The sequence below is a fragment of the Neolamprologus brichardi genome, chromosome 7, assembly GCF_056152115.1.
Source record: "Neolamprologus brichardi isolate AB-2024 chromosome 7, ASM5615211v1, whole genome shotgun sequence".
Classification (NCBI taxonomy): domain Eukaryota; kingdom Metazoa; phylum Chordata; class Actinopteri; order Cichliformes; family Cichlidae; genus Neolamprologus; species Neolamprologus brichardi.
Window position 1 is genome coordinate 1,287,011 of NC_142110.1, and position 13,038 is coordinate 1,300,048.

A 13,038-nucleotide genomic window follows, 5' to 3' on the forward strand; every position below is an offset into this window, starting at 1 on the left:
CTGTGTACGTACTGTATATTTTAAAAAGGACAAATTATATCTAGGAGATTTTTTTCTTTAAAAGCATCAGTGTATTAATAAACATCGTAATTTGTCCTTTGAATAAAAGTTAAACTGGTCTAAAAGATTTTTTAAACTTTTCAGCAGTGGGGTTTTTCCACAGAATTGTGCTGAAATTGGGTGAAAGACCAGTGTGGCACTCTGATAACACTTTGGTGTGATGAGGACACTGAGGTCAGTTAAAGACCTTGGTTTCCCGAACATGACCATCCCAGCATTCCTCAGTTCAGCATCAGACAAACAATGTCTTCCTGTAACTCAGTCTGGATTTTGCTTCTGTTCACCATCACTGTGGATATTACATCAAACAATTAAAATGTGATTGCAGTGCAGAATCTAAGCGTTAATCCAAGAGCTGTAAGAGAAATATGCCATAAACTGCTTTAAATTTACAGGAACGGGCGTACATGGTCAGAGGCTCAGAGGTAATCAGGCAATGAGTGAGATACATCATTCGAACATGCAAATATAAGTGAAATAACAAGAGAAAAGAAGAAAAAAAACCATCAAGTTTTCATGTATATCTCTATGTCTACACAATGTGTGCGCTCGAAAAGGAGCAGGATGAAGTTTAGTGGCAAGAAGCTTCAAGGTCAGAAGAGGCCAGTGCCCTTGTAATTCCATTAAAGAGATAAAAGCTTCTAAACTGGTGGAAACTCGTGAAAAAGTGCATTCAAACATATTAAATCTAAGATGGAAACTGCTTAAGTGGATTTTCTGCTGTTTTTTGGCTCCACTCAGCAAAATGACGACCCAGCCTGGACTACCAGGTGCTGCTGAAAGCACAACAGATTTCAGATCAAATTTTGATATGTCCTGGTGATATTTCCATCAAATTTGCCTCTTTCAGCTGTAAATGAGATGAGCTGGGCATAAATAAATGAGTCAAGTGGCCGTACACGTTTAACTGACTCAGTACTGAATATCAATACTGTATAAGTGTTAGTGAAAGTGAGTGTGTGTAGTTTACAAACAAATAATTCCCATTGTGCGTCATCCTTCTAACACAGTAGTGACACCTCAGGCTATTTTCTGCACTGTGTTCATTGTGTTTGCTTTGTCAGTGCTCTCAGTCTGTCACAGACCTCATTATCAGGCACAGACACTCGGTGGGCACTGAGAAATCTAACACAATGCAGGAAGAGCTCCAGTTGCACCAACACATTCAGTTTCTTCATTACAAACCAAAGTCACAGAGACTGTTTTACATCAGCAGATTAGGACAGGGTCCACGTTTTCCAGCACCTTTATGGACTCTGCAAAATGTAACTGCAGAAACCCCCAAAACACAAATGACTCTTCTTAACCTGCTTCAACTACGTGTTGAACTCATTCAAGATTTCTGGATGTGTGCCTCACTGTTTCAGCAGGCTGACGGGAAAAGCTCAGTTTGAGGAAACAGTCGTGTTGTTGTGACAGGAAAAGAGTCACATATGGCTCTAAAAGAGAAATCTGACTGTCTGGCTTTACAAACACGTTGCAACATAAGTGCTTCTGAATCAGTCCTCGTCAGAGTGATGCTGTCTCTTTCTAGTTTAGATCAGCAGCTCAAAGCACACATGTTCCCTCTCATAGAGGTCATCCACCAGCCCACACCAATTACAACTTACTGACCACTCAAAGAACACCGGAAGATTTAGCATCAGCAATAACATTGGATTTATATGTGTACAGAAGTGCATGAGTTATTTTCTCACCTTTTCCGTAACTTTATATGATTTCAGTCTGTTTTCAGTTTGTCCAAATGCATCAAATATTATAACTTTAAAGTCTAAATTTAGTCCTCACTATATATTCTTTGTGGTTATTCTGACATGAATCCCTCCTTTATCCCATGACTCCATCCTTACATGGTGTTATTTGCTTATCTAATTCAGGGAGCTTATCACAACTATCTACTTCTTGACTCAGTGTACTTAAGTCACTAAATGAAATCCTACAAAAGGTCTTGTGTAGCTAAAATACGTTAGAATGACTATAAATAGTGGTTTCCTGTTTTTTAGGACAGCAGCATGAAGCTTAAAGCTATTTTTCAGCTTTACTTGAACATTAAAATTCAGCAGTCCGACCGTGTCAGTGTTGCAGAGGTGCTGACATTTGGTGTATGGGTTAAATAGAGAAGTTCAGAGTCACAGACACTCTGCTCTTGAATAATCTGGGTGTGGACATTTGCTAGATGACTAAAGTTGTATTTAGTAATTCAAGAAAGGCAAACTGACCTCAAGTTTGTGACTCTTTGACCCAACTTTGACCTTCCTGCTTCAGCTCAACTTCAGATCACAGAGTAAGAAACAGGACCAGTTGCATACAACAACTTACAAGCTCACACGTTCGCCTGTACGCGTGCATGATCTGACATCTTTTTAAAGAAGTGTATCCAGACCAGTGGGCACGTGATCCTGACCTTCTTTGTTCTGGGGTCACTTTGGGGTCACTGGGCCTATATTTGGTTAAGACCTGTGTCTGCCTTCTATCTCTGACAGCTTCGATATATTCTGTAATTTCATGATCTTTGTTTAGCACCAGATTTCTTTCTCATCTGCTTTGGCTTCTGCTTTCTTTGCATGGTGTTATAGTTCGGCCCACTCTGATTGGTAATTGATGGGTTTGGTTTCCGTTGTGTTTGTTCAGCGCTTTGGTCAATGTGAGTCGCTATTTCTTTATAAATGTGCAGAATGAAGTTTATATTGTTGTTTTTCTCCCACAGGGAGTGCTCTTGATTTCTATTTGTCACAATGACTATAAAGACTCAAGAGAGATAATAAAGAGCCTAGGAAGCTTTCACTCATGCCTACAGAGGAGTGTAATTTTTGGTATGTGAGAGGTCACAGAGGGAGGAGAAGCAGCATGACCGAGTGTTTGGGGGGTGAGTGTGTGTCAGATAAGTGGGAAGTCCACTCTAGAGTATAAATACATGAGCCTGGTGGACATCGAGCACGAATCTGAGACAGCGTGAAGACATTTGGAGCAGATATTTACAATGGCCAACCACAAAGGCAAGTGAACGTCTGCTGCTGACTGCAGCTATTACTGCTAGTATAAAATTAGTTTGGATTTTAATGTGTGAGAAATGTGCTGAAGGGTGAATCAGCATTTGGGTGCTACAGGACTCGTCCTGGGTCCCCACCGAAGGCTTCACAGCTTTCGAGCAAAACTAGGACAGGAAGGAAGGCAGATATGCATTGAGAACAAATACGTGTAATTTTGCAGATTATGCAAAGTTAATACTTTGTTAATAATGTGATTTAAAGGGAAGAAAAATCAACAGTTGGAAAAATCATAGGCAGAGCAACACAGCCGACGTACATCTTGACTATGATCATGGACTTGACTCTTAGCAATGTTGCTTAGCAATGACAGAAACCTCTAGAAGCCTGATATCAGTGCATGACCGATGTCTGAACTATCTGCTGTTCGTCTTAGGTTTGATTAGTGATGTGGATCTGAGAAGTCGTGAGAACAACTCGGCACACCGCACCAGGGAGATCGATCAGAAGCGCTTGATTGTCCGTAGGGGTCAGCCCTTCTCCATCACTGTGCAGTGTAATGGCTCTTTGCCCCCCAAACACCACTTGGATCTAGTCCTGCACCTCGGTGAGTACAGGCTGACCAGGAAGGAGCTGTAACGATAGAAAAGATTAAACTCGAGTCTTCTGGGGAACATTGCAAAGAAAGCATCTTGTTTTGGAAGATTTCTTTAGTCAGTCAGCGACCTTATAAGAACTGTAACTCATTAATAAGTCAGTATCAGTTCGTACGTCCTTTCTTATGCTGTCTCAATTTCAACTACAACTTCAAATTGACTTGAGAATTACATAACAAGTTACAATATTAGTTTTAATGTATATTTATACAGTTATACACAGCTTGTTTGTACCTTTGTAAAAGAAGAAATCATATACAAACACTGATTGTTAGTAAATATTGTGTGTACAATACTTTTATCTTAAATTTAAGTTTTATATGTAGCAAAACTGGGTCTACACATAAGTCTATTGATCCCCAACACTGAACTCTTCCTGATCATTCAGATTTATATCCATCACTTGCTGTGTAAAGCTGAACACCTGTTCCACACATGCTGTTGTTTCTGACCCAGAAGGCTTTGTTTGTTTCACCAGGTAAGAGAGACGAGGTGGAGATCAAGGTTCAGAAGGGGCGTGGAGCTGGGGACAAGTGGTGGTTTAACCAGCAGGGAGCACAAGATGAAATGCTGCTGACTCTGCACAGTCCAGCAGATGCTATAATTGGCCAGTACAGTCTGGCTGTGCTGCTGATGTCACCGGACGGACGCATTTTAGAGAAAAAGGACAAAATGAGTTTCCACCTGCTCTATAACCCCTGGTGCAAAGGTAAAGTGTGTGCTCTCTGTGTGTCTGATTGCTTCAGCAGGTCAGACTGAAGCCACCGACACACTCGGAGTTTCATTTGCTTTTTCTGCGATTACGATGAATTTAATTCCACAATAAGCAAAATGATCAGATTACAACTGAAGATTTCATATTAGCAACACTGTCGTGGTCTTTATGCGTTTACCAGACGATGTGGTGTATCTGCCTGACGAGACTCAGCTGCAGGAGTACATCATGAACGAAGAAGGAATAATCTACATGGGGACCTGGGAATACATCAAAAGCATTCACTGGAATTATGGACAGGTAACACACAAACATTTAAAGTGTGACTGGGCTGAATACATCTGTGTCTGTCAGCCCAGTGGGGGCGTGACAAAGTGGGCGAGAAGACCATTTGTCTTTATTCTTAGTTAACATTCTTGTTTTGATTGAACCATATTTCACATGGAGTCTGCGATAGGCAAACATCTACTGGGTTTGTTTATGTTTTGCACTTTTACAGATTATATAATATAACATCTTAGTTTAAATCAATCCTACAAGTTTGTTAAGTTAACTTCAACTTCTTCTCCAACTTCTTCAACTTCTCCTTCTTCAACTTCTCCTTCTTCAACTTCTCCTTCTTCAACTTCTCCTTCTTCAACTTCTCCTTCTTCAACTTCTCCTTCTTCAACTTCTCCTTCTTCAACTTCTCCTTCTTCAACTTCTCCTTCTTCAACTTCTCCTTCTTCAACTTCTCCTTCTTCAACTTCTCCTTCTTCAACTTCTCCTTCTTCAACTTCTTCTTCAACTTCTTCTTCTTGGCGGTTGGCAAACAACTGCATGGTGCATTACCGCCACCACTGCTATGGAGTGTGGACAGAAATCACGCTCAAAAAAACAAAAACACTTCATATCCTCCCAAACAACCTTACTTCTCTCAAAAACTGAAACAATGCCTGATAACACTTATCCCCCGACTCCCTCTGTAGTAACCCTACAAGATCAAGTTTCATATCAATGCTACTGAGATTTCGGACCAACCATCTCCTCTCTACCGTATATTTCCGACACTGCAAAACAACATGCTCCAAACTTTCATCCGCTCCACAATAATCACATTTCCCTGAGGCATGCTTCCCTATCAAGAACAGTGTGGAATTCAAACCCATATGCCTAAATCTCAGTCTTGACGCCACCACCTCCTCTCGCCTACTCCTTCTTGTGGATCTCCTCACTCCCACCCCCCCTTTGACTTTTATATAACCACCTTCCCCTCCTGTCTTCGTCCCACTGTTTCTGCTATCTACCCCTCATTTCTAGCTTAATAATACTCTTTACTTCCTCCTGACCAAAATTCACCGCCAGATCAACTATCTCATGTTTAGTGGCTGCCTTTGCTAACCTGTCCGCTGTTTCATTCCCCCTTATCCCAGAGTGAGCCGGGACCCATACAAACACTACCGATAGACCATCATATGTATCCCAACTTACCTTACCTACCTGTCTGCCAGAAACAAAAGGAGGAAATGTAGTTTTACTTCCTGCTTTATAGCTTCTGGGTTCATCTGAGGTCACAGGAAGAGACCAAGTGCAGAAGGGGAAGAACTCTTATAATTTAATAAAGTTGATTTTAGAGGGTTTATGAAGAAATAGATTTATTGTTGTAATATGTATTGATTACACCACAGAGTTTATGTTGCCAGTAAAGAGGAGTAGTAGAGGTTTGAATATAATCATGTTCATCTTACCTACTGAATGGAATAGTCCAGAGGAGAAATTGTTTGGTTAAGTGGACGATTTAAGCAGAAGAACTCAGGTGTTCCAGACCATACTCCATACCAGTTGGTGGCGGTAATGCACCTTTCAATTGTTTGCCAACCGCCAATACAACTGTAAGAAAGAAGAAGAAGAAGAACTCAGGTGTTTCAAGAGAAAGGTTCAGGTCAGTGTAGCTGTGTGCAGTTTGACCTTAATTTCCGTTGATTTAAGTTCAGTTATGTTTATTTGAACTGAGTTAATTATAGAGTTGAGTTTCTTATTTGTTTCTTTGTAAATATTGTTTGGGTCACAAAATGGTGAATAAATCACTTGCTACACTGGACAGCATCAGTCTCCTGCACTTCTTTGACCGCTTAAGTCAAGTCCTACCACAGGGGGCTGGTGTGAACTGTCACAGCAGTGTGGCAGAGACTCTCAGGCTTTGGCTGGATCAGAAAATCTCTCAGTTGTCTGGAGGAAACATCTGGATGCGATGTGTCAGAATGTAACCAGACCACACAAACAAAGGCTCGCCCATTCACAGGTAGCTGCGAGGGCAGAGAGGATGACTAACAGGCAGACTGTGGGTGTAACAGATGCACACGTACAGTAGGGGAAATAATACGAATCTGTGGAGGGAGCTGAAGCCTTGAGTTGCTAAGGAGCAGCCAATAAACCTGAAGGAGTGTTTCTGTTAAGAGGGGTGGACCAAAATCCCCCCTGACATGTGCGGTTGTCAGAAAGGGTTTCTTCACAAGTACTAAGTTATAATTTTCTTGAGGATCAAAAGTCATCAGCACAGAATCCAATACTTATTTCCCCTACTGCACACACTGGGCAGCCGATGGGAAACATTTAGTATTTAGAAAAAGGTTCTTTAGGAAATCTCTCCTGAAAAGCCTTTCCTGTTTTTAGGCGCTCTTCTATGGTCTCTCTCACTGGCGTTCTCCTTCTCCTGCAGTTTGAGGACTATGTGATGGACATCTGTTTTGAAGTCCTGAATAACTCCAACGATGCTCTGCGAGACTCACAGATGGACATTGAGCAGAGATTTGACCCCGTCTATGTCAGCAGGATCATCACTGCAATGGTGAGAACCATTTCTGGCTTCCACTGAAAATAATGTTAACGGCTGGAAAACAGTGCGAGGGAAAACATTTGGTTTCATTTGTGTGAGCACATGATGAACATGATCTCATGAACGCCACAGCAGAGATCCTGAGTCTGATAGGTGAACTCTTGCAGGTGAACTCTAATGATGACAGAGGAGTGCTGACTGGGCGCTGGACTGAGCCGTACTCTGATGGAGTTGCACCGTACCGGTGGACCGGCAGCGCACCGATCCTCCGTCAGTGGAGCAAAGCTGGGGTCAGAGCGGTGAAATATGGCCAGTGCTGGGTGTTTGCTGCTGTTGCATGTACAGGTAACACAGACTTCCGTGCATTCAAGGATAGCTGAATCATTCCTTTAAAAGCATCCCTTCTGTAGCAGTTGTCAACTACTTCCATCGTTCCAGATCTTCAGCACAAATACATTCACAACATCGGATGTAGAAACAAATCATTTGTCTCAGTTGGAGGTGTGTGATCTTTTCACAGTGCTGCGCTGTCTGGGAATCCCAACACGCCTCATCACCAACTTCTCTTCAGCTCATGATGTCGATGGAAACCTCTCTATAGACTTCCTGTTGGATGAAAACCTGCAGCCACTGGAGAGCAGAGGAGGGAGAGACAGCAGCTGGTAGGATCACAGGAACTCCTACGATCAGAAAAAATACATAAATATGGCATTATCTAAAGGGCGGTGATACGTTTTCCATCCTCACGGTTGTAGGAATTTCCACTGTTGGGTGGAGTCTTGGATGAGGAGAGATGATCTCCCCAAAGGAAATGATGGCTGGCAGGTTTTAGATCCCACCCCTCAAGAACTCAGCGATGGTACGGTCCTAACGTTTGATGTTGTAGTCCACATGTTTTTCTGGTACTTTTCAGTGTAAACTCATTTCTATACTTCATCCTTATGCACAGTGTTGGGGAGTAACGGAATACATGTACCGCCGTTATGTATTTAAAATACAAATTATGAGTAACTGTATTCCGTTACAGTTACCGTTTAAAAAGGTGGTATTTAGAATACAGTTACTTTGTTGAAATAAATGGATTACATGGCGGTACTGTCAGGACTGTTTGGGTTTTGTTTGACAGCTACGTTCTGTTGTTCCAGGCGGCAGCGTTACGGTTGCCATGGTTACAGGGTGACGCTCTCTCTCTGCGTGTTTCCTGGGTGAGAGAGGCCTTTTTGTTGTTGTTGTGCTAAGCTAATAGGCAGAATGCTACAGGTATAGCTCTAAAGAATGTAGCATCATAGGCAGTGTAGTCCGTGCTGCAGGGAGAATGGACTGCCATACACGTTATGTGTCTGTGAGCGAGGGAGGGAGAAAAAGGAAAAGTACGAGCTGTCATCGAGCAGAAACGGGAGCTGGAAGCATGTAAATATAATAATAACCACTGCAGCCAAGAAGAGAGCCTGACGAGCCCAGCTGTAAGTAAGCTATTAAGACTCGACTGTACACCGTGTTCGTGTTTTCCTCTGAAACAATAAGTTCTGTTGGAGCAGCCTTTCAACGCCTCTCTCTGTCTCTGCTAGCAAAGTTGACCCAGACAACAAAGTAAAGCTAGTTTTCGGCTACAAGCCGACACAGAACCCACCGTATTAGCCAGAGGTCCCTTTACTACGGTTCGGAGCCGCGGACCTTCAGTAACAGTAATAAATCACAGCAATAGTACATTCATGTAGTTGTAAACAGCGTGATAATATATTAAGTAATCCAAAGTATTCAGAATATGTTACTCTCATTGAGTAACGTAACGGAATACGTTACAGAATACATTTTGGGGCATGTAATCTGTAATCTGTAATGGAATACATTTTAAAAGTAACCTTCCCAACACTGAGTATGAACGGCTGTGAGGATTGTCACCGCTGACTTTCTTTAGAGCTAAAACAAAGATGTTTATAGTTTGACTTCCACTTGAAAAAAAATACTTTTCAAAACCTTATTTAGTTCAGAAAAGTCCCACAGTTGTTTCCTGAGTGTCCAAACGTAGTTCCAGATGGACTTGGGTGGTCATCAAACTGAATAATAATTGTTAAAAGTGTTTTTATGTCACTTAGTGATTCTCTACTGATGCAGGAAATGCTTTTAAATAAATGGACGTTTGTGCTTCAGGGGTTTTCTGCTGTGGTCCGTGCCCTGTGACGGCCGTCAAGGAGGGAAATCTGGGAGTGAAGTACGATGCTCCGTTTGTGTTTGCAGAGGTGAACGCTGACATCATCCACTGGATCGTTCAGAGAAATGGCCAACGGAGAAAAGTATGTGTTGTTTTTGTCAGTTTTTCTATCTTCCAACTCATAAAGCAGTAACCACACACACACACACACACACGATCGTGGTTCAAGAGTTGGGAGTTCGCCTTGTAATCGGAAGCTTGCCGGTTCGAGCCCCGGCTTGGACAGTCTCGGTCGTTGTGTCCTTGGGCAAGACACTTCACCCGTTGCCTACTGGTGGTGGTCAGAGGGCCCGGTGGCGTCACTGTCCGGCAGCCTCGCCTCTGTCAGTGCGCCCCAGGGTGGCTGTGGCTACATTGTAGCCGTAGCTGTAGCTACATTGTAGCTACAGCTACATTGTAGCTACAGCTACGGCTACAATGTAGCCACATTGTACAATTCTACAATGTAGCTACATTGTAGAATTGTACAATGTAGCCACATTGTACAATTCTACAATGTAGCTGCCACACACCAGTGTGTGAATGGGTGGATGACTGGATATGTAAAGCGCTTTGGGGTCCTTCGGGACTAGTAAAGCGCTATACAAATACAGGCCATTTACCATTTACACACACACGTTTTTATAACAGTCATTTCTAATGGTCTCTCCGACTTCTACAGATCAGAGTGGACCAGACCACTGTGGGTAGGAACATCAGCACCAAAAGTGTTTATGGGGACTTCAGAGACGATGTCACTGTGCAATACAAATATCCTGAAGGTTAGTTGGAAAGCAGAACACACGCAGGAGCATATAAATAACGTTTACATGAGTTCATGGCAGTTCTTCATGAAAACTCTTCTCCACAGGATCCAAGAAGGAGAGAGAAGTGTACGAGAAGGCGGGGCGTCGGGTGACAGATGTCCCCAGTGACAGCTCAGAACCAGGACGACTGCAGCTGTCCATCAAGCACGCCAAGCCTGTGTTTGGGACAGACTTTGATGTGATTATTGAGGTATGGACTATTCACACTGCAGCTAAATGAGTGGATGAACTAAACCTGAATTCATGACACAGTCATTCTGTCAGTAGGTGAAGAATGAAGGAGACCAGGATGCTCACGTCCAGCTGACCATGCTGGCTACGGCTGTTACTTACAGCTCTCTCTATCGGGGGAACTGCCAGAGGCAGACCAACACTGTGATGGTGCCTGCTCACAGAGGTCAGCAGCCTAGATGAGCTCTGACATGTTACAAAGTAACATCTCAGCTGCTCTTGTAATTCTGTAAGAGCTGGATGCTGTTTGATGCTGTGTTTGTGTGTTATCAGCTCAGCAGGAAGTGCTGCGTCTGCGCTACGATGACTATGCCCAGTGTGTCTCAGACGATCATCTGATCAGGGTGAAAGCATTCGTAGAGGCTCCAGGCGAGAACGAGCCCCTCCTGACTGTGACTGACATCCCACTCAGCAGACCTGACGTCTTCATACAGGTGGGAACACCTGCAGGGGTCACCTGGGTTATTATAGTTTTATATTTTCTAACACGTTTTAACTTTTTGTTTGTAAGTTAGAGCTTTTTTGTTTGTCCCAGTTTAGTTTTTACTAGTTTCAGTGTTGGTTTGAGTCTTTTCAGTTATTATTGTGTGGAGGGGACTCGTCAGAGGAAGACTTTGGAAAATCAGTATTCCAATAAAAAACTTGACATTCAGTTTCAGTAACGTGTCCAAAAACCACCTCAAGTCCACAAAATCATTTCACAGTTTTTCAAGATTGTAATTTTTATTTTGGTTTGTATTTTATTTAATTAAAATGTTGTTTTTTTTCACATCTGGGTTTAGTTTGAAGTGAACTTAGACTGAACTATAATAACCTGGTAGGACACACAGATGTTTTTGCTGGTGATGTTTCTTTAGTGCCCAAAGAAGAAAAAATGTAAACAAGAAGACTCGGCTATCCTCACAAAGAAAGACATTTGGCTGAATTTAGACACATTTCAAATAATGTAACCAAACAACGTGACATCCAGTGTTATTGTGTTTGGTGATACTTTGTAGACGTTCTAGAACACAGAGCGGTCTCCTCTTTCTCCAGGTTCCTGGGAAGGCTTTTGTTCGTGAACAAGTAAAAGCTTCCATCTCCTTCACCAATCCCTTACCAGTTCCACTGAAAGGAGGTGTGTTCACTGTGGAGGGTGCAGGCCTACTCTCTTCCACTAAGATCCATGTTAGGTAAGTAATGGGTCTGCTGTTTAGAACAAAAGTTTAGCCCACAAAGCAAAGCTTGTCGCGTGTATGAAGAATGAGGCATGGGTCCAACATTGGGAAAATGTGGGATGAATGAGTGCGTGGGTGGGCGTTGTTACATAGAGACTATAAGTATATACTTATAGAAGCCCTCGCAATCACTTAAAAGTATCAGTATTTTACAATCTGCCCAGCGCTACTCGCTGTGGTCATTTGGATCCCTCAGTGTAATAATACGGTTTTTCTGGGCCAGGACAGAGTTGGTCCAAAGGCCAGTCCTTGAACAGGGATTTTTCCATTGGCTTGATTCTAATAAACTGCCCTTGTAGGTTATTCCTGATGACTTTAATGTGGCACTGAGGCACAGCAGTGAGTAAAAAACAAAATAAAGAAGAACACATGTATCTTCTTTTCCAGTGGGGACATTTCTCCAGGACAGACGGTGTCCATTGTGGTGTCCTTCTCACCCATGAGGACTGGGGTGAGGAAGCTGCTGGTGGACTTTGACTCTGACCGACTGAAAGATGTCAAGGGAGTCACCACAGTGGTCGTCCGCAAGAAGTACAGAAATATCTTCCCTGAAATTATCGAATGTTGTTAAGCAACCTTTAAATAATCTGAGACGATGTGACGTGACGTGAGCGGATGAGCCATCGAGCAATCAGCATGTATGTGGAATAAAACACGTTCCACATACATCAGCCTGTGAAAGTCCACAAATACATGATGATAAAGCATTAGTTTGAAGCCACTATGTGTCAGGTATGAACATTTCTGACTTTGCATTATCATATTTTGCATTTTGTTTCAGTTTCACTGCATTAGCGCCTCACTTCTTACCTTTGACTTTTGCGGTTTGGTTTTTCTGCTGAGTTTTGGCGCCTGGCCGACAGTTTAAAGGTTTCTAATAAAGGAAATTCTGTTGTTTGTATTTTTTGTTTGTTTCTTTTTCACTGTTTGTAATCAAAGTTCAAATGAATGCACTTTTATAATATTTGTGTTTCAGCCAATATATAAAAACATATACAGAAGTTTTTCTACCAGCTACTTTAGTTTTTTTTATTACTTTTTCTTAAAACAGTTGAATCCGTCTATATGTTTATAGCACATTTTGTAAATCAAGACCATTTCAAATATTTAACACATTTCATCATTTTTAAAACTTAAAAAAATGATAAATTATTTTAAATATAAAATCTCAAAGGAAAAAAGAAAAATAAAGAGGAGCACACGCCCTCAATATAACTGATGATTAAAAATTTAAAGATAAAGTTTAGAGTAGTTAGATCTAAATTTATAGAATCAGCATGAAAAGCAGTTGGAAACAGAACAGATCAAACTCCATGACACAAAGTCAGTTCAAAGTAGT

General features: G+C 42.0%; 1 protein-coding gene across 1 annotated transcript; it reads left to right on the plus strand.

Annotated features, from left to right (window-relative positions):
• The first annotated feature begins 2,965 nt into the window (after positions 1-2,965).
• tgm2l (transglutaminase 2, like) lies at positions 2,966-12,694 on the plus strand. Its single transcript, XM_087842782.1, has 15 exons — positions 2,966-3,056; positions 3,484-3,654; positions 4,182-4,412; positions 4,600-4,718; positions 7,117-7,245; positions 7,401-7,578; positions 7,754-7,895; positions 7,989-8,092; positions 9,385-9,527; positions 10,107-10,206; positions 10,296-10,441; positions 10,519-10,648; positions 10,756-10,916; positions 11,518-11,654; positions 12,087-12,694. The coding sequence occupies exons 1-15, from the start codon at positions 3,041-3,043 to the stop codon at positions 12,268-12,270; spliced, it is 2,091 nt and encodes a 696-aa protein (XP_087698908.1). The 5' UTR covers positions 2,966-3,040; the 3' UTR covers positions 12,271-12,694.
• The last annotated feature ends 344 nt before the right edge of the window (positions 12,695-13,038 follow it).

Coding starts and splice junctions, on each gene's coding strand:
- tgm2l (XM_087842782.1), top strand. Junction 10,442..10,518: donor ACTTTGATGTGATTATTGAG/GTATGGACTATT, acceptor TTCTGTCAGTAG/GTGAAGAATGAAGGAGACCA. Junction 11,655..12,086: donor TCCACTAAGATCCATGTTAG/GTAAGTAATGGG, acceptor CTTCTTTTCCAG/TGGGGACATTTCTCCAGGAC.